Source organism: Dendropsophus ebraccatus, chromosome 3 (genome assembly GCF_027789765.1).
Source record: "Dendropsophus ebraccatus isolate aDenEbr1 chromosome 3, aDenEbr1.pat, whole genome shotgun sequence".
In the NCBI taxonomy this organism is placed as follows: Eukaryota; Metazoa; Chordata; class Amphibia; order Anura; family Hylidae; genus Dendropsophus; species Dendropsophus ebraccatus.
In genome coordinates this window covers 33,556,387-33,582,695 of record NC_091456.1, presented here as the reverse complement: position 1 = coordinate 33,582,695, position 26,309 = coordinate 33,556,387, and the positions used below count along the sequence as shown (strand labels likewise).

The window sequence follows — 26,309 nt, the reverse complement described above, 5'->3', positions numbered from 1 at the left end:
GGGCGCCGATAGAGAGATCCCTCAGGGGCACTGATGTCGGACTCCCCTTGATCTCATACTTGTCCCCTATCCTGTGGATAGGGGACAAGTAAAATTTAAATTTGCAAACCTCTTAAAACAAATATAACAACCTGTTTGTAATTTATGGTTATGTGGACAGTTTTACATTTTGAATAGAAATCCACTTTAGGGTCCATTCACATATTCAAGATCAGCAGCAGATTTGGTTCTGTGTTGTCATTTAGTTACATTGATATCCGCAGCATCAAATCTGCTGCAGATCCTGTATCTGAACTGATCCTTAATGATTATTGAAGTTATTGAGGCGTCAAATGAGTATAGGCATAGTACTGAAATATATATATATAGGTTTCTTTTTTTTGGAAAGTTCCAAGTATCTGATAAACCTCTCCTGAAGACAGAAGAAAACAGATTATGTCCTGAGTTGGAGCTAAAAGCAAGTGGGTTAAGTCTGTAAAACAGGCAGTTAGGCTTTATAATCCAGCTCTGCATTCATCTTGTTGTACATAATATATATTGCTTCAGTTGTGGTGGTGTAGTTGACTAGGAACTGACGGATCTTCTCTATGCATTCTTCCTCTTTCACATTCTGTCCTTTGGAAAGGGCCTTTAGGAAGTCATCTTTATACGGAGCAGCACACAGTGCAGCCTGGATAACAGAAAACATATGTCACTGTATATACAAAATAAAAACAGACACATTCCTGGAGCAGATGTAGTCCAGAAAAACACAAGGTCTGCAACTGAACTGAACGGTGGTCAATGGTGGAACACAGTTAAAGTGACACCGTCCCCCCCCTTTTTGCATATTAACTTCTCTACACAGGTGTAGTGGATAAATTTAGCAGTTTTCCTACCTTATTTTATATCATACGTCATGGTGCTTGTTCAAGTAAAAAGTGATCTTTTATCAACTGCAGATTGTGCTAAGTGGACGGGGCTTCACGGCAACAGCGCCACTTAGCCCAGCCCATAGCACCACCATTGGCCCTGCCCCTCCATGACATCATGGGCCCCCTCGATGCCCATTTGTATGGGCTGACCTAGAGGGGGCCTGTTCCAATGGTCGGCGAGGGGGTAGGGCCTAGGTGCCCATGACGTCATTGAGGGGCGGGGCCAATGGTGGTGCTGATGCCATGAGGCTCGCCCACTTAACACAATCCGCAGATGATAAAAGATCACTTTTTACTTGAACACGCACCATGACGTATGATATAAAATAAGGTATGAAAACTGCTAAAATTTACCCATTACACCTTTGTAGAGAAGTCAGAATGCAAAAAGGGGGTCACAGTGTCACTTTAAAAGATAATCTACCTTAAGGGCCAGTTCACACAGAGCAAAAGCGGCAGAATTCCACGGTGGAGAATCCCGCCTGTCTCAGTCTCACACAGTGTGTCTATGGGAGGGTTTGCCCGCACACAAGCCCTCCTGTAGACACACTGTGTGAGACTGAGGCAGGCGAGATTCCGCGGCGGAGAGTTCCGTCTCTTTTGCTCCATGTGAACTGGCCCTTAAATCACAATGTTTGGGTTATATATTTTTAAAGGGGTGTTCCAGAGTGGCCAAAATATATATAGCTGGGGCTGTGGAGAAACCGGGAAAAAGAAAAAAAAAACCCTGCTCATCTCATCTGTCTGTTACTAAAAAAAAGGCTTGGAGCAGGCCCCACCTACTCAGCAAACCACTGGCTACTGCAATGTCCAGTCTTGGCCAGTGATTGGCTGGGCGGGCAGAATCTTCTCCGAAGCATGAGACGAGGAGCAGGGGGTCTGGAAATAAGCCAAACGGGACAAGCAGTGGGACCAAGGGTAGAGAAGCGTTTTAGGGGGTGTTTGTTTTTTTCAGTTTATGGTGCCCCCTATACCAACATGTACCAGAGTCATGCCAACTCTGAAAAGCAGGCAGACATTCGGAAGCTCAGAAAATTTACAGTATACACTCAGAAATAGATTAGGACTAATTCGGTCCAATAAACTAAATAGGTTAAGTTGGGTTAAGACTGCTGTACTACTGTCATCTACTGTGAATGTAGGCACTTAACATATGTGATTTTGATGTTTATTGTACAGTAAAAATGTATATGTAATACTGTTGCACAGCTACAATTCTTGCTTTAGACACTCACCTGGAATAATTTCTGTACGACCCAGCCGTGGTATTTTTTTAGTGCAATCTCATAAGCCTTTGTTACATTAACCTTAATGAGATTGGGGTTTTGTTCATCCCTTTCGCCATCAGAGATGCTTTGTAATAATACCTGAATAAACTTTAGACCCCTGTGAAACAAGCAAAGGAGTATGTGTTACACAATTTTTCTTTATTAGGGGCAACAAGGGCTAACTATTACTTTGAAACTAGTAACTGGGGTAACATGCAGGGCTGTGGAGTCGGAGTCGGAGCTAGCTTTGGCTGGAGTCGGAAAAAAATGTACAGACTCCAGCAGTTTTGATATGAATTTTACAAGTTTTGCTCATGAATATATATTATGAGCAACATTCTAATAGGACACTGGCCCTATTACATAAGGGTGGTCATGGAAAAGTTGTCAGTCACTATTTGGCAGTTTGTTTCTGAGCTGGAAGAGTCCATTGTGTGAGGGGAAATCTGTGCTGTTCACTTCCTGAATGCTGGATGACTGTATATGAGCAGCAGTGTAATATGAAGATATCCTGTGTAATATAGAGGAGGAGGAGGAGAAGACATAAGTAGTGAAGCAGTAAACTCTGTTCTCAGTGTGGTGTTTTCTCTCTGGGAGAAGATTGTGTGTTTATCTTTAGTGTTCTATGGCTGCAGCAGGCTGTGTGCGCGTGTGTGTGTGCTATGGCTGCAGTAGGCTGTGTGTGCTATGACTACAGCAGGCTGTGTGTGTGTGTGTGTGTGTGTGTGTGTGTGTGTGTAACCGGATAGATTTCAGAATATTAAAGTGTCTTATTCATGTGATAGGAAGGAATGTAGTGTTTTCATGTCTTATTTGTATCTATCTATCTTAGCTGGCTTTGTAAGTGGGATTGGTTTGTATTTAGCTATGTGCATGGGAATAGGTAAATTGTATTGTTTTATGTCAACTGTTCGGCCATAAACCTCCCCAGTAGTGTAAACATTGGAGGACACAGTTGTTGTTATTGCCCAAATGCATGTAGCTGTAATTGTACAACCACATTTTGCTTGGTAAACATGTACAGGGCCTGGGAAACTTCCATTCATGGTCATCAGTGGTCTACATAGACATTTCTGGAATCACATCACCCCCCCACCCAAACTTACTATAAAGATCGGGGGTATGTAGCGTCTAGTCAGCCTCAGCTGGGACCATGGATAGAAGGTGCCCAGCACCCTGTCATCGAGCGAGGTGGGTGTATATTAGTCCATAATATACAATGGGGCTCCCCATTTCATTGTGGAAGGAACAACAATGCAACTGTACCATCTGTTACTGCAGCTAAGTATTGTTTTCTGTAATAAATCTCTTATTTTTCTATAAATCTGTGTGGTTATAGCCTTCTCAGACTATTATCAAAAGCAACCGGTTACAGTGTGCACACTATGGCTGCAGCAGGCTGTGTGTGTGTGCGCGTGTGTGTGTGTGTGTGTGTGTGTGTGCGCGCTATAGCAGGCTGTGTGTGTGTGTGTGTGTGTGTGTGTGTGTGTTATGACTGCAGCAGCTTGTGTGTGCGCTATGACTACAACAGGCTGTGTGTGTGTGCTATGGCTGCAGCAGACTGTGTATAAGTGCATTGGCTGCAGCAAGGTGTGTGTGTGTGTGTGTGTGTGTGTGTGTGTGTGTGTGTGTGTGCGCACACTATGGCTGCAGCAGGCTGTGTGTATGTGTGCTATGGCTGCAGCAAGCTGTGTGTGTGTGTGTGCTATGGCTGCAGCAGGGTGTGTGTGTGTGCTATGGCTGCAGCAGGGTGTGTGTGTGTGTGTGTGTGTGTGTGTGTGTGTGTGTGTGTGTGTGTGTGTGTGTGTGTATGTGTGCTATGGCTGCAGCAGGCTGTGTGTGCGTGCTATTGCGTGCCCCCACAGTGACCTTCTATATTCACTATGTGTGACCCCTCTCTATATCACTATGGCTGACCTCTACATTACAGGTATCTGGCATTGTTAGCAGTGTTTCTTTGTGTATGGTGAAAATTTAGTTAGAAACATAGAAGACTGTCAGCAGGAAAAGACCACCTGCTCCTTCTAGTCTAGTTCTGAGTTGTTCAGGACATGGAGACTGGCTGCATCCACTGCATACACAGGAGAATCTGCTTTATATGTTTCAGAAGTCGCCCCAGGATCATGTAGGACATTAGGGAGAAGCTGCTGAGCCAGTGTGATAAATAACTCCCCTGGTATATGACTGGCCATTTATGAAAGAGCAGGAGTCTGAGTCGGGAGTCGGTTCTGATAAAATTCAGGAGTCGGAGCTGCGGCTTACCGACTCCACAGCCCTGGTAACATGTAGGACGAACTGCAGATAATCAATTTTTTTAATAGATGTATAAGAGTTGTTACAATGATAGAATTACTATGAAACTACTACTGTTAAAGTTTTCATATTGTAACCAGACACCTGTGCGATAACATTGAACATTCCAATGACTGAATTCTGTAGAATTTGGTTTATTTGGGATTGGGGAGGTTTAGGGGCCTATTACACGGGGCGAGTATCTGCTGCATCCGTATGTCGCCTGTGCATCTCAGTGTGTAATAATGTGCGCCCAACAGTGCAGCCCTTGCTGTATTCAGCTAACATCTCTGGTGATAACCGTGCAGCCCTCCCACAAAGTTCTCAAGCTGCGTAAGCAAGCGCTTACAGTGCAAGGCTGGGCCATGTAATAGAGCCTTTCAGTTTGCTTGCAACCTATGATCTTCTACATTTCTATAAAACATCAAAACTGCAGCATGTACAGCCAACCCCTTAATATGTAAGCATGTACATGTGCTGTACTTCAACCAGGGGCGGACCTACCGCCGTAGCGGCCGCTACGGGGCCCCTGGCGCCAGGGGGCCCGTGGCCTGGGCCCCCCAGAGCTGACTGTCTGAAGCACCCGGGGGCCGAGCGGGCCTCCCGGGTGTTAAGTGTCGTGATTGACAGCGCGAGAAACCATAGGCTTCCCGCGCTGTCAATCACTCTTGTGACCGCAAGCAGCGTTTTGCTTGCGATCACAAGAGTTTCCGCCCGGCCCCCACCCAATGTGCAGCTCCCTGCCGAAGTCCCGGGCAGCGCCATCATTGAGCGCCGCGGCGGCTGGGACTTCCGGTTTGCGTTCCCTGTACAGGAAGTCCCAGCCACCGGGGCGCAGCCTGAGCTCAGTGATGGCGCTGCCTGGGACATCAGCGGGGAGCGGCTTATTGGTCGGAGGAAGAGAGAAGAGGAGACCGGCGACCGACGGGGGAGCGTGTGGTTAGGCGAGTTGTATTTTGTTTATTTTTATCAGAGGGGAACACTGGGGGCTATATGGGGGCTGAGGATGCACAATACTGGGGGCTATGTGGGGGCTGGGACTGTACAATACTGGGGGCTATGTGGGGGCTGGGAATGTACAATACTGGGGGCTATATGGGGGCTGAGGATGCACAACACTGGGGGCTATATGGGGGCTGGGGATGCACAATACTGGGGGCTATATGGGGGCTGGGGATGCACAACACTGGGGGCTATGTGGGGGCTGAGGATGCACAACACTGGGGGCTATGTGGGGGCTGGGGATGCACAACACTGGGGGCTATGTGGGGGCTGGGGATGCACAATACTGGGGGCTATATGGGGGCTGAGGATGCACAATACTGGGGGCTATGTGGGGGCTGGGACTGTACAATACTGGGGGCTATGTGGGGGCTGGGAATGTACAATACTGGGGGCTATATGGGGGCTGAGGATGCACAACACTGGGGGCTATATGGGGGCTGGGGATGCACAATACTGGGGGCTATATGGGGGCTGGGGATGCACAATACTGGGGGCTATGTGGGGGCTGAGGATGCACAACACTGGGGGCTATGTGGGGAAGGGGATGCACAATACTGGGGGCTATGTGGGGGCTGGGGATGCACAATACTGGGGGCTATGTGGGGGCTGAGGATGCACAATACTGGGGGCTATGTGGGGGCTGAGGATGCACAACACTGGGGGCTATGTGGGGAAGGGGATGCACAATACTGGGGGCTATGTGGGGAAGGGGATGCACAATACTGGGGGCTATGTGGGGGCTGGGGATGCACAATACTGGGGGCTATATGGGGGCTGAGGATGCACAACACTGGGGGCTATATGGGGGCTGGGGATGCACAATACTGGGGGCTATATGGGGGCTGGGAATGGACAATACTGGGGGCTATGTGGGGGCTGGGGATGCACAATACTGGGGGCTATATGGGGGGATGCACAATACTAGGGGCTATATGGGGGATGGGGATGCACAATACTGGGGGCTATATGGGGGGATGCACAATACTAGGGGCTATATGGGGGATGGGGATGCACAATACTGGGGGCTATATGGGGGATGGGGATGCACAATACTGGGGGCTATGTGGGGGCTGGACAACACTGGAAGCTATACGGGGGGGGGGGCTGGACATCATAAGGGGGCTTTATGGTGGCTGGACAACATAAGGGGGCTATATGGGGGAGTGGACAACATAGAGGGTCATCTCTAAGAGGACTACACAGGCTCTCCAGCTGTTGCAAACTACAGCTTTAGCTGTCCAGGCATGATGGGAGTTGTAGTTTTGCAACAGCTGGAGAGTCGAGGTTCCCTACCCCTGATATAGGTGATGCACATGGGGCCATCTATACGGAGCACTGAACAAGGGGCAATCTATAAGCTGTCTACACAGAGGGGGGCATATACTATAAGGGATATATATATACACATATATATATATATATATATATATATTATATATTATATATATATATATATATATATATATATATATATCTTCTTATACAAGGAGTCAGGGCTACTCACTGAAAGAGGGTACAAAGGGGCCATTACAGATGTGCAGTTTGTATATAGATGAGGATGGTGTCAGTGTGAGGAGCCTAATATGTCTGTCTGGCAGATTCTGTGGATTCGTGGCTCCGAGAAGTTCTCATAACGGCCCAGGACAGATGGAGAAGATGATGAAAAGGGAAGAACTCCGATCAGAGAAGACGTCCCCTGTGAGTCACCTGATGTAACTGCACTGTAATTTATATGGAGTACAGAACCTGTGTAGATCTGGGTGTGTTGATGGCGTAGTGGTCGGTCAGGGGTGGGGGTGGATTTGGGGTAGGGGGGGCCCCAATCAAAGGTTTGCTATGGGGCCCAGCCATTTCTAGTTACGCCCCTGACTTCAACCCCATAGTTTAAAGGGGTACTCTAGTCAGCTTACTTCTTGAGCAGCTCTGCCACCGGAAGTGGTGCGACATCATGGCATGGCTGCGTTCCAGCGCCGCCATTATGTGCAGTTATGTCATCTGCAATAGGTGTCTCTTCCTTGACGTGCCGCACTCATCTTCAGACATACTCTTGCGATAAGTGAGTACAGTTGACAAAGCAGAACCATTGGTTCTGCCTCCCCCTGTGACGTTAAGTTAGGGCGCATGATATTCCTGGATAAAAAGTGAGACCTAACTGAACGTCACAGGGGGTGGTGGAGCCAATGGCTCTGCTCTACTATTGCTTATCGCGAGAGTACGGCACATAAAGGTCTGAAGATGAGGGCAGCACCTGACGCAACGGCACATATTTGTATCGCTAGAATGCGGCCGTGCTGTGATGTCACACTTACTCAGGAAGTAAGCTGGGCCGGAGTACCCCTTTAATGTGCATTGCTGGTTTTTACCTTTTAGGGTTCACACACAGTATATTTCAGGCAGTATTTGGTCCTCATGGCAACCAAAACCAGAAGTGGATTGAAAGCACAGAAAGGATCTGTTCATATAATGTTGTAATTAAGTGGATGGCCGTCATTTAATGGCAAATATATGCTGTTATTTTAAAAACGGCCGTTGTATTGAAATAATGGCCGTTATTTACCATTATATGGCGGCCATCCACTCAATTTTAACAGTGTGTGAACATAGCCTTTCTGTGTTTTCAATCCACTCCTTGTTTTGGTTGCCATGAGGACCAAATACTGCCTGAAATATACTGTGTGTGAACCCAGCTTTACAATGAAGAATAGGTAGTAACAGTTTGCATGCCTAAGGGTTCTGGGCATGCCAAGGGACAAGACATTCTTTGTTTACATAACTGCTACCATTACAGTTATCTTCTAAATGCAGTAGTTGGGTTATGCCTTTTCAATTTGTGTTCACTTTAAATCCATATGCTAAGAATCCTTGTACCCATCAGTAACAGAACAGCAATTTATTAATTCCCGGAGACAAGTAAAATTTGTAGAAAACTAATTGCATAAGTCTTACCTTTTCAACCACATCAAAGCTAGAGTCGCACCAACTTTTGGCCATTGAGGCCCATACAGTTCCTTTTCTCCTTCCAAAATTTGCTGCAGGGTTTTGAACTTGGTTGGGTTCGTTTCATAAACATTTCGAATTTTCTAACAAAAATAAAATACATATAAAATTTTATACACTTGGCAAAAATAAATCTATTTAAAACTAACTTCAAAAAATGGAAATAGAAAATCAGTGAGGATGTGTGGTTAGAGTGCAAAGCCTGAAACTCCAATCAGTGGTAATAGGTTTTATGAAGGGTTATTAAAGGGAATAAATATGGTCATAGGGCAAGACTGGTGCTCATTTACTGACCCTATTGCATGGCTCCATAATGTCCATGCAGCCCTTGCTTAAAAGGTCTAAAATAATAAAGATGATGCTTTACTCTAGACTCTTCCCTGGTGTCCTCCTGCCGTGTCTCTGGGTCCCCCGCTGACACTTCTGAACCAGTCTCTGCAGTGACAGCCCACTCAGGCAATCACTGGCCATGGCGCTATCCAGTCTTGGTCAGTGATTGGCTGAGCAGCCTCTCACTGTAGATACATGTTCAGAAGTGTCAGCAGAGGCTGTGGTTAGCGGGGGGACCCAGGGACATGGAAGGGGGACACTGGGGGAAGTGTGGAAAAGAAAGCATAAAATCTTTATTATTTCCTATATACAGTATAGGATTAGCCCTCTAATCAGCGGTCAGACACGCATCAGCTATTACATGGAGAGATGCGCGGTTGACAATTTTTTAAGCATATTTAAAACCAGCGATCAGGCAGTGAGTGAACGATTGCTCGCTTCTTGGCTCATCATTGTCTTTATTACACAGCGCAATATCTGATTTCACCAGATAATTGCTCTATGTATTAGGACACTAAGGCTGGGTTCACACTACGTATATTTCAGTCAGTATTGTGGTCCTCATATTGCAACCAAAACCAGGAGTGGATTAAAAACTAATTATTTTATCTGGTCATCCACACACACACACACACACACACACACACACACACTGAACAGGAGGTCGGGGCATATGAGTAACATAAAAGTATTGTTAGTAAACAACCTTTGGTTTGGAGTCCAACAAAATACATGATTGATTCCGTAACAGATTATTAAAATTCCAAAAATTCTGTGGTACTGCAAAGAATTTTCCACACTGTACAAATATAAAACTTTATTAAAGCAATGTATGAAAAAACTAGTTTCCAGAGTACCCATTTAAGCAAATATGAATGAAGATGTTTCACAGAAAGGAAAAAAAAAAAATAAAATAAAATAAAATAAAATATATTATATATATATATATATAGATATATATATATATATATATATATATATATATATATATGCAACTTTCCTGTTCAATGAGGACATAACCAGACCTTCACTATTTTGTTAGCTGGATCATTTGGGACCTATCTAGTATTTAACCCTCCTATTCATAAAATATTGCTACCAATTCCTATACCGCAGAAGTGGTGTGAGAGCATGGTCAAAATGTTCAACAGTTAGAAAGAACAAAGACTCTGGTGAAAACTGAACCCAATGGAACAGAAAGCAAAAATATATACATATTTTTTTTTAAAAGTTACCGTAATGTTGCCTGTTATATCAGCCTTGATTGGAGAGAAGATAGCAGATCCAAGGCAGTCTGAAAATAGAAAAAAATATATCAAATTATTTTTATTGTTAAATGAAACCATTGTTTAGTCTACACACATATTCTGTAAATGCTTTGAATTGATTTATACCAGAAGCTCCTTTTGGTAAAAGATCATAGGTTAAATTCATTTTGTAAAATTTTGTTCCAAAAGCTGTAGCTTCATCTAGCTATTGGTAGGAGTTCGAACCATCAGACCCTGACACATTAAAAACCTTTTGACCGATTCCTGCGACTTCACTGCATAGAGCAGGGGTCCTCAACTGGCGGACCGCGGTCCGAACCCGGACCGCGGAGGCCAGCTGTCCGGACCCCTGGTCAGACCTCCTAACCGCCCCGGATCCGGTCCGTCCCGCTCCCCACCGCACTGCCTCCCGCCCCATAGGCGTACTGTCCTTAGATGTCAGTACGCCTGTGGGGCTGGGGGCAGTGTCGGGGGCTGATACGCGCTCTCTGGGGATGTCCCGGGGATTCCCCAGCAGAGCGCGCACCACAGACCTCAGTGTACGCTGCCGGCCTGTCCTTCCCGGAAGTGCAGGCCGGCGGCGTACGCTGAGGTCACTGATGCGCGCCCTGCTGGGGAATCCCCGGAACATCCCTACAGAGCGCGTATCAGCCGGGGGCCGGACCGACGGGAAGAGAAGAAGACAGCCGCAGCGGGGAACGAGGTGCTAGGTGAGTTGTTTTTGTTATTTTTTTTTTCTGTCTGGGGGGCATCTACAAGGGGAGAGCGCACAGGTGGACTATATACTACAGGGGGACCTCACAGGGGGCTATATACTACTGAGGGGGCTATATACTACTGGGGGGAGCGCACAGGGGGCTATATACTACAGGGGGGACCTCACAGGGGGCTATATACTACTGAGGGGGCTATATACTACTGGGGGGAGCGCACAGGGGGATATATACTACAGGGGGGACCTCACAGGGGGATATATACTACAGGGGGGACCTCACAGGGGCTATATACTACAGGGGGAAAGCACAAGGCGGGCTAAATACTACTGGGGGGGACCTCACAGGGGGCTATATACTACTGGGGGGAGAGCACAGGGGCGCTATATACTACTGGGGGGAGCTCACAGGGGGCTATATACTACAGGGGGACAGCGCACGGGGGGGCTATATACTACAGGGGGAGCTCACAGGGGGCTATATACTACAGGGGGGAGCTCACAGGGGGGCTATATACTACTTGGGGGGAGCTCACGGGGGCTATATACTACTGGGGGGAGCTCACAGGGGGCTATATACTACAGGGGGAGAGCACAGGGGGGCTATATACTACTGGGGGGAGCTCACAGGGGGCTATATACTACTGGGGGACAGCGCACAGAGGGCTATATACTACAGGGGGAGAGCGCACAGGGAGGCTATATACTACTGGGGGGAGCTCACAGGGGGCTATATTCTACAGGGGGAGAGCGCACGGGGAGGCTATATACTACTGGGGGGAGCTCACAGGGGGCTATATACTACAGGGGGAGAGCGCACAGGGGGGCTATATACTACTGGGGGAGCAACAGGGGGCTATATACTTACTGAGGGAGAGCGCACAGGGGGGGCTATACACTACTGGGGGAGCAACAGGGGGGCTATATACTACCAGGGCAGTCACCCCCTTTGTACCTTATATCAAAGTGCCGGTGAGAAAGAAAAAAATGCCAGTTTTCCCGCTAATAAGCAGCAATTCTGTATATAAATAGTTGAACGTTTGTGACAAAGTAACAAAACACGTTTCCTACTGATGTTCAGCTCGGACCTTCACCTGACAATAGACCCCGGTAAGTGGACCTTCACTAAAAGTTGTTGAGTACCCCTGGCATAGAGTATGTTACCCCATTCTAACTCAGCAGCGAGAATCGCAGCAGATTTTGCTGCGAAACTTGCAGTGTGAAAACCACTGCAATTCGCTACGTGTGAAGCTACCCTAAGAATAGACTCACAAAGCCAGACTTCTGAATTGTATAAGACTTATTTCTATAGCATGTAAATTTCTATAACATGCATCTAAATACGTACCGACAGTTACAGTTATGGCCCTATTCCACGGAACGATTATCGTTCGTTTTCGGACGATATCGACCGCTACGGACGATAATCGTTCCGTGGAATAGAGTGCAACGATCAGCCGACATCGTTCATGTCGGCTGATCGTTGCAGTCGCTTGTTTTTTAACATGTTGAAAAACAAGCGACTGATATAGCAGCGATCTGCTGCCGTCGCTCCGTTGAATAGGAGCATCGGCAGCAGACGCTGCTATATCCTATGGGCTGCCCGGACGATCAGCGATCCTCCGAGCAGCCCCCCCGCAGCTCCCCGCCGCCCCTCCCGCACTCACCCGCGTTGAATAGCGGCGGCAGCGAGCGGCGAACGAGGAGCAAACGAGCGCTAATAGCGCTCGTTTGCTCCTCTAAAACGACCCGTGGAATAGGGGCATTACTTAGGAAGCAAGCATTCTGTTGTCACAGAGTCATGGTTGAGACACTGCTGGCGCCCACCAAGGATTTCAACGTGTCTGAGGTTGAGCCGACTGTCAATCATTCAGTAAGGAGGCCTGAAGGCAGAGCGATAGCCAGAGGGCGGAGTGGCTCCAGCATTGTCACACACATGCCTAAAGCCCGTATTCCACGGGTCGTTAAGAGGAGCAAACGAGCACTGTCAGCGCTCGTTTGCTCCTCGTTCCCCGCTCGCTGCCGCCGCTATTCAACGCGTCGGCAGCGAGCGGGTGAGTGCGGGAGGGGCGGCGGGGTGCTGCGGGGGGGCTGCTCGGAGGATCGCTGATCGTCCGGGCAGCCCATAGGATATAGCAGTGTCTGCTGCCGACGCTCCTATTCAACGGAGCGACGGCAGCAGATCGCTGCTATATCAGTCGCTTGTTTTTCAACATGTTGAAAAACAAGCGACTGCAACGATCAGCCGACATGAACGATGTCGGCTGATCGTTGCACTCTATTCCACGGAACGATTATCGTCCGTAGCGGTCGATATCGTCCGAAAACGAACGATAATCGTTCCGTGGAATAGGGCCATTAGGGTCCTTTTACATACACAGATAAATCACTTAATCGCTTGCTTAGCGAATGACAAGTGAGGATATTTTGTTGTAAACGACAGGCATTTAGATTAGAAGGTTAAGTGCTATGAAAAGTCGCTAATGCAATGCGTTCTTATCTAAATACTGTGAACGATGAGCGTTTACAATGAAAGACTTGAGAACGATTAACAATGATTTTGAGGTCAGCTCAAAAGATGCGATCAACGACATACGAATAGTTTGTTCAGAAGATTAATGTTTACATTCAACCAATTTAATAATTTTTTGCATGATAATCGGCCTATGTAAAAGGCCCTTAAAGGAGAAGTCTGGTGAAAATTTTTATTAAAGTATTGTATTGCCCCCCCCCCCCCAAAATTATACAAATTACCAATATACACTAATTACGGGAAATGGTTATAAAGTTCTTTTTTCCCTGCACTTACTACTGCATCAAGGCTTCATTTCCTGGATAACATGGTGAGGTCACTTCCTGGATAAAATGGTGATGTCACGACCCGACTCCCAGAGCTGTGCGGGCTGTGGCTGCTGGAGAGGATGATGGCAGAGGGATGCTCAGTGTCCCTCCAGTGCCCTGTGCCCCTCAGTTTCCCCCTGTCATCATCCTCCCCAGCAGCCACAGCCCGCACAGCTCTGGGAGTCGGGTCGTGACATCACCATTTTATCCAGGAAGTGAGGCCTTGATGCAGTAGTAAGTGCAGGGGGAAAAAAAGCACTGTATATGCATTTCCTGTAATAAGTGTATATTGGTGATTTGTATAACTTTTGGGGGACAATACAATACTTTAATAAAAACTTTTGCCGGACTTCTCCTTTAAGTGACACTGTCCCTGGGAAATAAAATGAGCTTTTTACAAAGTTAAGGCCCTATTACACAGGCCAATCTGGAGGAGCAAGCAATCGCCGACATGTCAGATCAGTGCTCGCCTGCTTTTCATTCCCCACAGGTGTCGATAGCGAGCAGGTAAGTGTGGGGGTGCCATGGGGAGGTGCTCCCCGGATAATCTAAACATAGGAAATAGAGGCAGTCTGCTGCTGCTTGTTGTAGGGACTGACGGCCAGCAGCCAGTCGTTATCATAATAAAGAAATACATTTTTTTGTAATTCACTATATTCTACCTTCTATCTTCTCATACTGCTGGAAAACGTGTCATATATGACCAGTATGCCCAGCCAGCAGGTAAAGTGATCGCTTTCTGAGAAAAAAAGGAAACATCGGTCTGGGGTCAACTTACCCTATCCAGTTATCATATCTGTACCCCTATGGTTTACAGTTTTTACATACTGCATTAACTAACTTATCAAAGTGTGTCTTTACTAAGGATAAAACCTAAAAATGAAGAAACAAAACTTTGCTCTAAGATTGTTTCATCATCCGGTAGTTTCTAGACTTCCAACCCTTGGCTGCTTTCACACCCTTAATCTTTACAGTGATATTTGAGACTGAAAGCCTTGACGTCCCACAACAGTGGAAAAATACCTTGTGAGCCGAGTCACAAAGTGCAGCCGTCGACATCTGAATAAATAATGAGATGAATCCTAATTTCTGCAGCTTCGGGTCAGAATGGAACGGTCTACTGTATCAAATTTATTTAATTATTTTTGTGGCGTCTGTAACAAAAGATAGTCACTTGATCAGGCACGGCCACAAAGAGAGAGGCCGATGGGCATCAAGTAACCTGCTTGCTTGGCTTGCTTATCTCTGCCTGATAATCTGTACCTCGCAGACACTTGATGCAGATGTAATCGTTTTATGTCATCGGTTAACCTGTCACACAAGAGCTTTACAACCTCTTCCCATGAACACACGCCAGTCGCTGAAAAATCTGTTCTACCGGTTCAGAATTAGGAAATTGTAAAAAAAAAAAAAAAAAAAAACACACAGATCAAAAAAGTTTTATTTTTTTTCCATATTATGGTACTTTTACAAAAAGTTGGGCAATTACAGCTCCCACAAGGTTTTCCTACAAACCTCAATGGTAGCAATTGAATTTATTGGATCGAAATAAAAAAAGTCACATGCATAGAATAGATTTAGGGAGTTAAATTTGTATAGTCTCAAAGGGGAGATATGATTAATTTATTTAAATATATAAATGGCCCCTACAAGAAATATGGGGAAATGATGTTCCAGAAACAATCCCCTCAAAAAAGGACAAAGGGGGCACCGCCTGGAGAAAAAAAAAAAAAGGTTCAATCTCCGGAGAGGACAAGCCTTCTTTACCATGAGAACAGTGAATCTGTGGAACAGTCTACCCCAGAATCTCGTCACAGCAAAAACAGAGATTAGATAGATAGATAGATAGATAGATAGATAGATAGATAGAGAATGCAGCTTATGTTGGCTCTTTCGATTAACTAGAATCCTGATAGTGAGCTGAATTTTTTTTTCTGCACTTAAAAGTAAGAGAAATGTATCTGCAAGGAAGCGCATGCTTTATAGATGAGGATCCCCTGACACCAGAGCACTTGCATAAATGAGACCATTGCACTGGACTAAGACTTGAGAGATTAGCTGGTGACAGGCACGGGTTGACCTAGAGAGTGAAACCGTTGTAATGAATGTAGAAAACACATTTAAAAAAGGTGGTCATTTGTTTTTTATTTTACGTTTTTTTAGACAAAGGAGAAGAAGCAATGATGGTACGCATTGCCCATTTCGGTTGCCTAAAATTTTTTTTACACAAAATAACAAAATGCAATACAACATGTGGTTCATTTGTTAGAATGGGAAAAAAATCCAGTATATAAACTTATAAACTGCATAACAGATGCTTTTTTATTATAGAGAAAAAATGTGCGCATGCTATTCCAACAATGAACATTCTCATAAACAGCAGCGATGGAATGTTAGTTACTACAAGGAATAATCTATGTATTTGTGGGCAGCTTGTAGGCCACAACGCAGTGGTATGTTGTTGTTTTTTTTATAGAACAAAAACAATTATCTCACTTATATTCATCAAAGAACAAACTATCAGGTTGACTTTGAACTTTTTTTTAGTCCCATGGTTAATATGCAATTTAGCAAAAACTAGATCAGTTGGTCAACTTTGGAGCAATAGGTTTTATACTTTTTACTGATAAAAAAAAAAAAAAAGTATTCCATAAAATTGAAAAAAAGAATTCTGTATGTTCCCTTAAAAGGGAACTGTGGATATGGAAAATTTATGAATATTGAAACGTACATGAAAAGTAATATAGACGTGTCTATACAATGTATAGACTTCTCTGCACCATTTTACAGTTCATTGCCGACTAGGAAGCACTGAAAACTTCCCTCTGACTAATCCACTTCATCTCCTGGTGTCCCGCCCCCCCCCCCCCCCTTCTCACTTGGTGACTGTCGTAAAAAGTTACCAATTCTTTGAGCAGAGAGCAGAGGCGTATGACGCAATGGGACAGGCAAAATTCAAGCTGAATCCGTGGCACAGACTCCGCTCGGAAATTCTGCCTCTTATCCTCTGTGTACATGGGCCCCAACTGTGCAACAATTACAGAACTAAATACTGATAACTAATCTCTTGAACATGTACTACGGATAATATAGCAGCAGGGTTCAATAAAAGCGCATACAAAAGGGGAAAATATTTATCCAACAAATACACTTCTGCTGTATTAGGGTAGGCCTAAAAAGAGACTTTGGACACCACAACAATAAGTTTTATCCAAATTGTGTGACCATACTTTTTTTTTTTTTTTTTTTAGGCAGCTTGCTGTTAAAATAAATCAGTCGCAAGCAAGTCACGTGACTTGCATTGATGTCAATGGTCACAAACTTGCATGCGGCTGGCAACCAAAAATTCATCAAGGATGCCTATCTTGCACTTATGCTGAAGCTGTGCTGTCAGTGTTATAATGTAACACCATTCACTAACATAATGCTGCATAACATGATGTTACATGACAAAGATCACCATGAATCCCGAACACAACTGCAGGAATCAGTTAGACTTTGTTGTTTTCAAATAAGACTTAAAAATTATTGGTGACAATCAGAGATGAACCAGAGTGTGCAGCATTCGTTTACCGATGACTGCAGAAGTTGGATGCAGCCCTAGGGAGTCTTGAAAGACATATATACAGCCTATGGCTATATCAATGTTTCCAGGGAGCCCTAGGGCTGCATCCAACTTCTGCAGCCACCAGCAATGAAATTCTGCACTCTCTGGTGTGGATTGACCCAAAGGTGCTTGAGACTCGCTTATCTCTAGTTACAATGACACATTTCAACAGCCAAGCAAACTTCTGAGTTTTTTTTTTTTATTTAAGTTACTAAAATATATGTAGTAAAAATAAAAATTCCAAATGGTCACAGTAAACCATATCAACCGGTTTGTATATAAAGTCGCTTCACGGTTACAACTTGGTGACTGGTTAAAGCCTGTGTGCCATATAATGTAACATACACAAAAAACATGGTTGACCACGTTTTTCTGTACATTTTCCAAAATGGATACAGCGAGACGGATTGCAAATTCGTGGTGTGAACCTAGCCTTATTCTCACGCTCCTTAATCCATGGTGTTTATGAAGCGTGATGTTGCACAGTGGACTCACAGTCCTTTTGGCGTCATGTATCAACAGGAGGCTGGGAGAACTATATCAGTAAAGTCACATATCGATACAGGACGCCTGGAGGGCTGCGAGTCCATGCTCCATGGATTACAGAGCGCATGCAGAATGCAGAATCAGAATAAAATTTGTTTGTGAAACCATGACGGCACAAGGAGCGGCACTGGAGTTTTCTGCACAGAATTATATTTTTAATCGCAATGATTTTAGCTGGATTTTGAGCGATACATGCTCAATCTTTACCCTGTATTCTATATCGTAAATGTAGTTCCCATTATAAGGGTAGATGCATTCATGAAATTCGGGAAGCTAAACAGCTTTGACAACAGAATTCTTATTTACACACACTGCAAATATGCCTACTTCTTCCTGTGTACTGTAAGTAGTTCCAGGAATGCAGCATTATGAATGTGGTACATGTAGACCATATAGGGAGGAAAAAACATTTGAGTGAAACTAAAATAAACCTGACATTCCCTTTTATTAGATTCAGATCTGTAGAAGATAAATAAAATAAAAAGTTGGATGTTTTAAAGACTTGCTGGGTTGCGGCCATATTGGAGTCACGGTCTGTATAAAAACATCAGGGTGTCAAGCAGATACTTCAGGGCAACTTAGCAGGTCATTGGCCACTTTGGTTACCTGCCAAAGCCTCACGCCAATACTCTGTGTTCCTTCTCCTTGACCTATCTTCTGCCTTCGACACAGTTGACCATTCTCTCCCCTTACAAATTCTCTAATCCCTTGGCGTCACTTGCTCAGCCCTCTCCTGGATCTCCTCTTACCTCTCCAACCGCACTTTTAGTGTCTCCCACACCACCTCCTCTCCTCGTCCCCTCACTGTTGGTGTTCCCCAAGGCTCTGTACTTGGGCCTCTTCTCTTCTCTTCTCCATCTACACTTCTGGCCTGGGACATATCATAGAATCCCATGGCTTCAAGTACCCCCTTTACGCCGATGACACTTAGATCTAGCTCTCTGGTCCGGATTTCACCTCCTTACTATCCAGGATTCCAGAGTATCTATCGGCCATATCTTCCTTCTTTTCCTCTCGCTTTCTAAGGCTCAACATGGACAAAACAGAACATCATCTTTCCCCCATCTCGCTCCACCCTGCCATTTAATCTGTCAATCACTATCAATGGCTGCTCTCTGTCCCCTGTCATTCAATTTGCTGCCTTGGGGTCACCTTTGATTCTGCACTGTCCTTTAAACCACATATTCAGGCCCTGACCACCTCCTGCCGCCTTCACCTCAAACATTTCCAGAATTCGCTCTTTTTTTTTTTTAACCCCTGACTCCACCAAACTGCTGGTACATGCTCTCATTATTTCCCGCTTGGACTACTGTAACATCCTCCTCTCTGGCCTTCCATCTAACTCCCTTGCTCCCCTCCAGTCTATCCTTAACTCTACTGCCCGACTAATTCACCTTTCCCCTCGCTTTGCCTCTGCCAATCCCTTCACTGGCTCCCCATTGCCCAACTCATTCACTTTAAATTGTTGACCATGACGTACAAGGCCATCCACAACCTGTCCCCTCCGTACATCTCTGACCTGATATCCCGCTACCGTCCCTCACGCAACCTTCGATCCTCCAGTGACGACCTTCTGTGCTCCCCCCCCCCCCTAGTTCACACCTCACACAACCGCCTCCAAGATTTTGCCCGAGCCTCCCCCATACTCTGGAATGCTTTACTCCAACACATCCGGCTCTCACCCACCATCAAGTCTTTTAAAAGTGACCTGAAAAACCTCTCTCTTCAAACTAGGCTACAACCTATAACAATTCTGCATCACACTTGACTGGCTGCACTTTACCTCCTGTTTCTCTCCCATTACTTTATAGATTGTAAGGGTCCTCTTCCCCCTTGTACCAGTCTGCCATTTGCCTTTATGTAAAGTGTTTTCATTTTGTAATGTTCCTGTTTGTTACCCCTATCACTTGTATAGTGCTCTAGAATTAAGGGTGATTTATAAATAAATAATTTAAAAAAAAAATGGAGGTTAATTGGGGAATTGCATCTGTGTGTGTAACATACTAGTATACAGCCCATCCCAGGAAGGTGACTAATAGAAAATGCATCCATTTAGGTGAAGAGTTCTTGTCCCAGGACAATGACCTTGTTTAGGCAAGCAACTGCCAATCAGCAGCTGTTGGGTAGAGGGTGCTCATGAATATCGAGGGCTACTGAGGACATGCACATAATGGAGAGGACTAGTGAGCAGTACTCAGAGTCCTTGTTATTTAAGGGGATTTTTCTGAACCAGCTGCACAAAGCAATAAAAGGGTGTCCCTCACACATCCTTTTTGTGTGGCATTTTTTTTAGGCCCCCAAAAAACGCAGAAAAACTGCCAATGTTTTTTTTTTGGTTTTTTTTTAGAAATTTTTTTCTTGCATTATTAGACTTAATGTGTGAATGATCTTTTTTGTGGTTTAGGTGTTTGTTTACTAAACTACCCCCCCCCCCCCCCCATCACATGACCTAGTTGCTGGACCACAAAAGGTGACCAAAAAAAAAAAAAAAAAAAAAAAAAAAAAAAAAAAAAAAAATGGGGTGCATCCGGGGGGGGGGGGGGAGACAACTAGAACACCCCCATTGAAATCTATGGCAGAAAAACGCCACAGTTTGCTTAAACAAATGCCACTCCCTCAGCATACTGCGTTTTGGAAAAAGTGCCAAAGACTCTCAAAAACGCTAGAAAGGAAAGAAAAATGGCACTCCAAAAAACACCATGTGTGTAAGGCAGATCATAAACTTCCGTTGACCATCTGGCCTCTTGCGTTTTTGCAGTGGGATTTTTATTGGTGTTTTCCAAAGACTTTAATAAAAACTTTTTTGCCAGACTTCTTTAAAGTATTTTATTGCCCCCCAAAAGTTATACAAATCACCAATCACTTAAGTGATTTATAAAGTTTTTTCCCTGCACTTACTACTGCATCAAGGCCTCACTTCCTGGATAACATGGTGATGTCACTTCCTGGATAACATGGTGATGTCACGACCCGACTCCCAGAGCTGTGCGAGAGGAGTCTCCATTTTTTTTCCAAGACTAGTTAAACAGTTATTAAGGGGGTTTCCAGGACTTTTTATTGGCCTATCCTCAGGAAATCCCCTCCCACACATCCGGTGTTTTCCAGCAACAAAAACAAACTGATTGTTAAGTTGCGCAGCGGCTGCGCAGAGCTCCCAGTACAGGCTGAGCCGACAGCTATATGTTTACTGGCACCTGTCAGTATTACAACCTCTACCTCATCTAAATGTAATGTTGACATTTTGCCATTAGGCCAGGGTAAACTACTGTGAATGCTAGCAATTATTACTAATACTTTGTTGGGTCTCAATACAAATTACTAGAAGTTGAAGACAAGGACATACATGTAGAAGAAAAATATTACACAAGGGGGATTTACTTAAAGCGGTATCACTGGTACATCACTTTTGATAGTTACATAAATAGACTGGCAATGGCGAGGGGATGCCGATGCCATGGCCCTTTTTTCGAACTGCAGCCCGATTCCCGCGTACGCTGCCGGTCTATTCCTGGGCACCGGCTGGGGGTCATTTCAATAAAGCCGCGTCAGAGGGGAGGGCCGCAGGTCAAAAAAAAGCACCACAGGTGCTTTAAAGGTGTATTCAGGACTGTGGAGTCAGTAAGCCGCAGCTCCGACTCGGACTCCTGAATTTTATCAGAACCGACTCCTGCTCCTTCATAAATGGCCAGTCAGATACCAGGGGAGTCATTTATCACACTGGCTCAGCAGCTTCTCCCTAATGTCCTACATGATCCTATGCAGACTTCTGAGGGAATAAGGAAAGATATAAAGCAGATTTTCCTGGGTTTGCAGTGGAAGCAGCCAGTCTCCAGCCTCCATGTCCTGAACTACTCACAACTAGACTAGAAGGAGCAGGTGGTCTTTTCCTGCTGACATCTTCTATGTTTCTAACTGACTATTCACAATACACAAAGAAACACTGCTAACAATGCCAGATACCTGTAATATAGAGGTCACACATAGATAGAGAGGGGTCACCCATAGGCCAAGGTGTGTCAGTTCTCTGTCATTGTCTGCACTCCTGAAACATCTCAGCCCCACAGGAACTACCCGCTCAGCAATTTAGTGACTACAGCTGTGCCTCGCCTCACTCACTGATTGGCTGAGCGGGCATTTCTGAGTGAGGCCGTGACATTAAAGGATTGGAAGCGCATTGCACCTTGTACTGTGGGGGTAAAAAGGACTTCTTTATTATGAACCAACCACCCCCTGTCCCACACTGTTGCCAAGAATAACCCTTAATTTCTGCTTCTCTCTCACACACACACACAGCCTGCTGCAGCCATAGCATGCACACACACACACACACACACTGCTTCAGCCATAGCATACACACTCACAGTCTGCTGCGGGCATAACACACACACACACACACAGCCTGCTGCAGCCATAGCATGCACACACACACACACACACACACACACACACACACTGCTGCAGCCATAGCATACACACTCACAGTCTGCTGCAGGCATAGCGCGCACGCACACACACACACACACAATCTTCGTCCAGAGAGAAAACACCACATTGAGGACAGAGGTTACTGCTACACTACTTGTGGCTTCTCCTCCTCCTTCTCTATATTGCACAGGATATCTCCATATTACACTGCTCCTCATATACTGTCATCCAGCATCCAGGAAGAGATAAGCACAGATCTCCCCCCACACAATGGACTCTTCCAACTCAGAAACCAACCAAATAGTGACTTTTCCCAGACCACCCTTATGTAATAGAGCCAGTGTCCTATTAGAATGTTTCTCATGAATATATTGATGAGCAAAACTTTGAAAAATTTAGAACTGAGTTTTCATATGAATTTTATAAGATTTTTTTTAAAGCTGGAGTCGGAGTCTATACATTTTTTCCCAACTCAGACTCCAGCCAAAACGGGCTCCAACTCAGACTCCACAGCCCTGGGGGTATTCCCATCTCAACTAACAGTTATATGTGTAGGACTGCAATAATAATCCACGTAGAGAGAGAATAAAGAGGGCACTCACCCTATGGTGTGATCTTCTTTATTGTAGCGTTGTGGTTAAAAAATTTTACAGGACATATGCGGGCTTCTTGCAGGACGCCAGACACCTGTGAAATAGGTAACAGCTGGTTCGCGCTTGCGCGCTTCGTCAGACCTCGCCTCTCCTGTCCGTACTGGGTTTAAAAACATGCCCCCGATGACGTACAGCAGTGGGCGTTACATTCTGGATAAAAACAAATGTGGATTTCTTGGTACAAGCGTATGCTTAAATAAACATATTCAGTTCAATCTTGTCATTTAAGCCTATATCGGCTTGCGCTTTTGTTCTCAGTATAAGTCGGGCTTCTTTTTGCAACAATATTTTATTTGTATCCTGCCCGGCTTTATTGAACACGCGCTCTAAGCCTACAAACTTCAAGCATTTTGTGTTCCCTCCATGGGTTTCATTTACGTGTTTAATCAGTTTTGTGGCTCCTTTTTCTGTCCTACAGGAATATATATGTTCATAGAATCTTCTATTAAGGTTTCTTATAGTTTTACCTATGTAATGTACACCGCATTCACACACTATGGCGTAAACTACTCCCTTAGTCCTGCAACAAATAAAATCTGTGATATCGCAGGTATAACCCCCTAAAGTTACGGTTTTTGTTGTTAGGCATTGTTCACACCACTTACAATTTCCGCATTTGTACATACCTTTGGGGGCGATGTTTTTTATCCATGACTGGTTTCTCTTTTTTTCTTTAAACCTGCTGTGCACTAGTATATCTTTTAAATTTTTGCATCTTTTAAAGGTTACTATGGGTTTTTCTGAATAGATTTGTGAAAGGACCTCATCTTTTTCTATAAGATACCAGTTTTTTTGGATGGTTTCACGTATTTTATCCGCTAGGGGGCAAAATTTAAAGGCAAAGGCAAACCTAGAGTGTACCTTATATTTTTTATTATTATTTTTTAGTAATTCATTTCTTTGTTTTTTAAAGGCTCTATTTTTTGCTACCTCTAAATCTGCCCTCGAATACCCTCTCTGAACTAAGCGGGATGTCAGTTCATTTGCTTTTTCCTGATATGTTTCATCTGTTCCATTTATCCGTCTTAGCCGTAGATATTGGCCGTATGGAACGGCCGATTTCACGTGTGTAGGGTGGTAACTTCCATAGTGGAGCAGGGTATTTGAGGCCGTAGGCTTACGGTAGCTTACTGTTGTTATAGTATCATTTTTTATTTGGACTAAGACGTCTAAAAACTCGGTCTCTTTACTGTCTATTTTGCTAGTGAACGACATATTGTACTCATTACTATTCAGATAGCACACAAACTCAGTGAACAGTTCTTTAGTGCCTGTCCAGATTATGAAAATGTCGTCCACAAAACGCAGATAACATTTCATAAATCTGGAGTAGGAATTTTTTATACTGAAAATGTTTTCACGCTCAAAACCGGCCAGGAATAGGTTCGCCAGGGTGCATGCGACCGGCGTCCCCATCGCTGTACCGCTGCGTTGTCTATACCATTTGTCGTTGAAAACAAAATTGTTATTCTCCAGGACAAATAGTAAGCCGTCACAAACAAAGTCACATAAATCTGTGCTTATTTCAGTTTTTTCGAGGAGCTTACGGATGGTATCTACCCCTAATTTTTGGGGGATTTTTGTATACAGGCTTTCGACATCGATGGTAGCCAGGTATGCTCCTTCTTGCCATCCGATGTCGTTTATTGCCTTTAAAAAGTCATTAGTATCTTTGATCAATGCTGGTATTTCGTTCAGTAGCGGACGCAATAGCCAATCTAAATATTGGGAAAGGGGCTCTGTGACTGATCCTATCCCAGAGACTATAGGTCTACCGGGAGGGGCTATAAGTGTTTTGTGGATTTTGGGAACGAAATACCAGCATGGATCTTTTGGTATACTAGGAAGAAGTTTTTCTGCTTTTTTGCGGGATAGGGTACCCTTTTCTACATGTCTACGTAAAAACGTTTGGAGTTTGTTTTTTACTTTTTGTGTCGGGTTTTCTTTTAATACTTCGTAATTGTCGTGGTCATTCAACTGTCGTGTGGCTTCCTGTAAATAATAGGTTTTACTCATAATCACAGCGTTACCCCCCTTGTCCGCTTTTTTTATAATTATTTCATCATTGTTTTTCAACCATTTTAGGGCTGCAATGTCTTTTGCGGTAAGATTTTTTGGAGGATTAGGGTATATCAAAGCCTTCATGTCCTCTAGGACCTTGAAGCGGAACAGATCAAGATTACTCCCTGCTTGGACCGGGGGGGTAAAGCTGGATTTTACGCCACCTGAAAAAAATGGTGAATTACAGTCAACATTTAAATTCTCCACACCTAAAACCTTAAACATTCTACATCTTCTTCTGTGTTTGCTCCCGCCAGGCTGAAACCCAATTTTTCTGACGTTATAGGGATTTCTCCCTCTAGGTCGGGAGTTTGGTTCTCTAACCCCTGTGCGAAGAACCTTTTCAGATTTAGTTTACGTATGGATTTATATAGGTCAATTTCAAAATTTACTAAGTCAAAAGGTTCTGCCACACAAAAATTTAAACCTTTATTTAGCAAGTCTATAACTTCTTGGTTTAGTTCCTCATCAGTTAGATTCACTACCGTCGGTGGATCGTTTAGTCCTTCTTCCACGTTACTTGTTTTTTCCTCACTACTGTCTCTTTGTTGGTTTCTATTCCTTCGTCTACCTCTCCTGGTTTTTTTCTTTCTCCTAAAGGGATCTGTTGATTTCCTTGACTTTGTTGATTTTCTTGCTCACTTTGTCTTTTATCCTGGGTTTTTGGATGTGTTGGACCCGGTATAGCGTTTTTTCTTGTATGTTTGTCATATTTTGAGTTTTCATCGGTAGAGGATGATTCTGATTCTGTAGTCCAAAAATCTGTGGTCTTTTTTCTTTTTTGGAGATTAGTTGTCTTTTCATTTCCTTGTGGTTGTTTTCCCTACTCCAGATTTATGAAATGTTATCTGCGTTTTGTGGACGACATTTTCATAATCTGGACAGGCACTAAAGAACTGTTCACTGAGTTTGTGTGCTATCTGAATAGTAATGAGTACAATATGTCGTTCACTAGCAAAATAGACAGTAAAGAGACCGAGTTTTTAGACGTCTTAGTCCAAATAAAAAATGATACTATAACAACAGTAAGCTACCGTAAGCCTACGGCCTCAAATACCCTGCTCCACTATGGAAGTTACCACCCTACACACGTGAAATCGGCCGTTCCATACGGCCAATATCTACGGCTAAGACGGATAAATGGAACAGATGAAACATATCAGGAAAAAGCAAATGAACTGACATCCCGCTTAGTTCAGAGAGGGTATTCGAGGGCAGATTTAGAGGTAGCAAAAAATAGAGCCTTTAAAAAACAAAGAAATGAATTACTAAAAAATAATAATAAAAAATATAAGGTACACTCTAGGTTTGCCTTTGCCTTTAAATTTTGCCCCCTAGCGGATAAAATACGTGAAACCATCCAAAAAAACTGGTATCTTATAGAAAAAGA

The 26,309-nt window shown here is 44.3% G+C and overlaps 1 protein-coding gene across 1 annotated transcript in view; it reads right to left on the bottom strand.

Moving 5' to 3' along the window:
* Nucleotides 1-288: 288 nt before the first annotated feature.
* GLTP (glycolipid transfer protein) overlaps nucleotides 289-26,309 on the bottom strand; it is a 43,836-nt gene continuing 17,815 nt past the window's right edge. The window contains exons 2-5 of the mRNA XM_069961356.1: nucleotides 10,042-10,100; nucleotides 8,426-8,559; nucleotides 2,150-2,300; nucleotides 289-670 (exon numbers count right to left, since the gene is read on the bottom strand). Of these exons, the coding sequence (XP_069817457.1) occupies nucleotides 488-670; nucleotides 2,150-2,300; nucleotides 8,426-8,559; nucleotides 10,042-10,100 (527 nt within the window). The 3' untranslated portion in view covers nucleotides 289-487. The remainder of the gene's footprint in view (nucleotides 671-2,149; nucleotides 2,301-8,425; nucleotides 8,560-10,041; nucleotides 10,101-26,309) is intronic.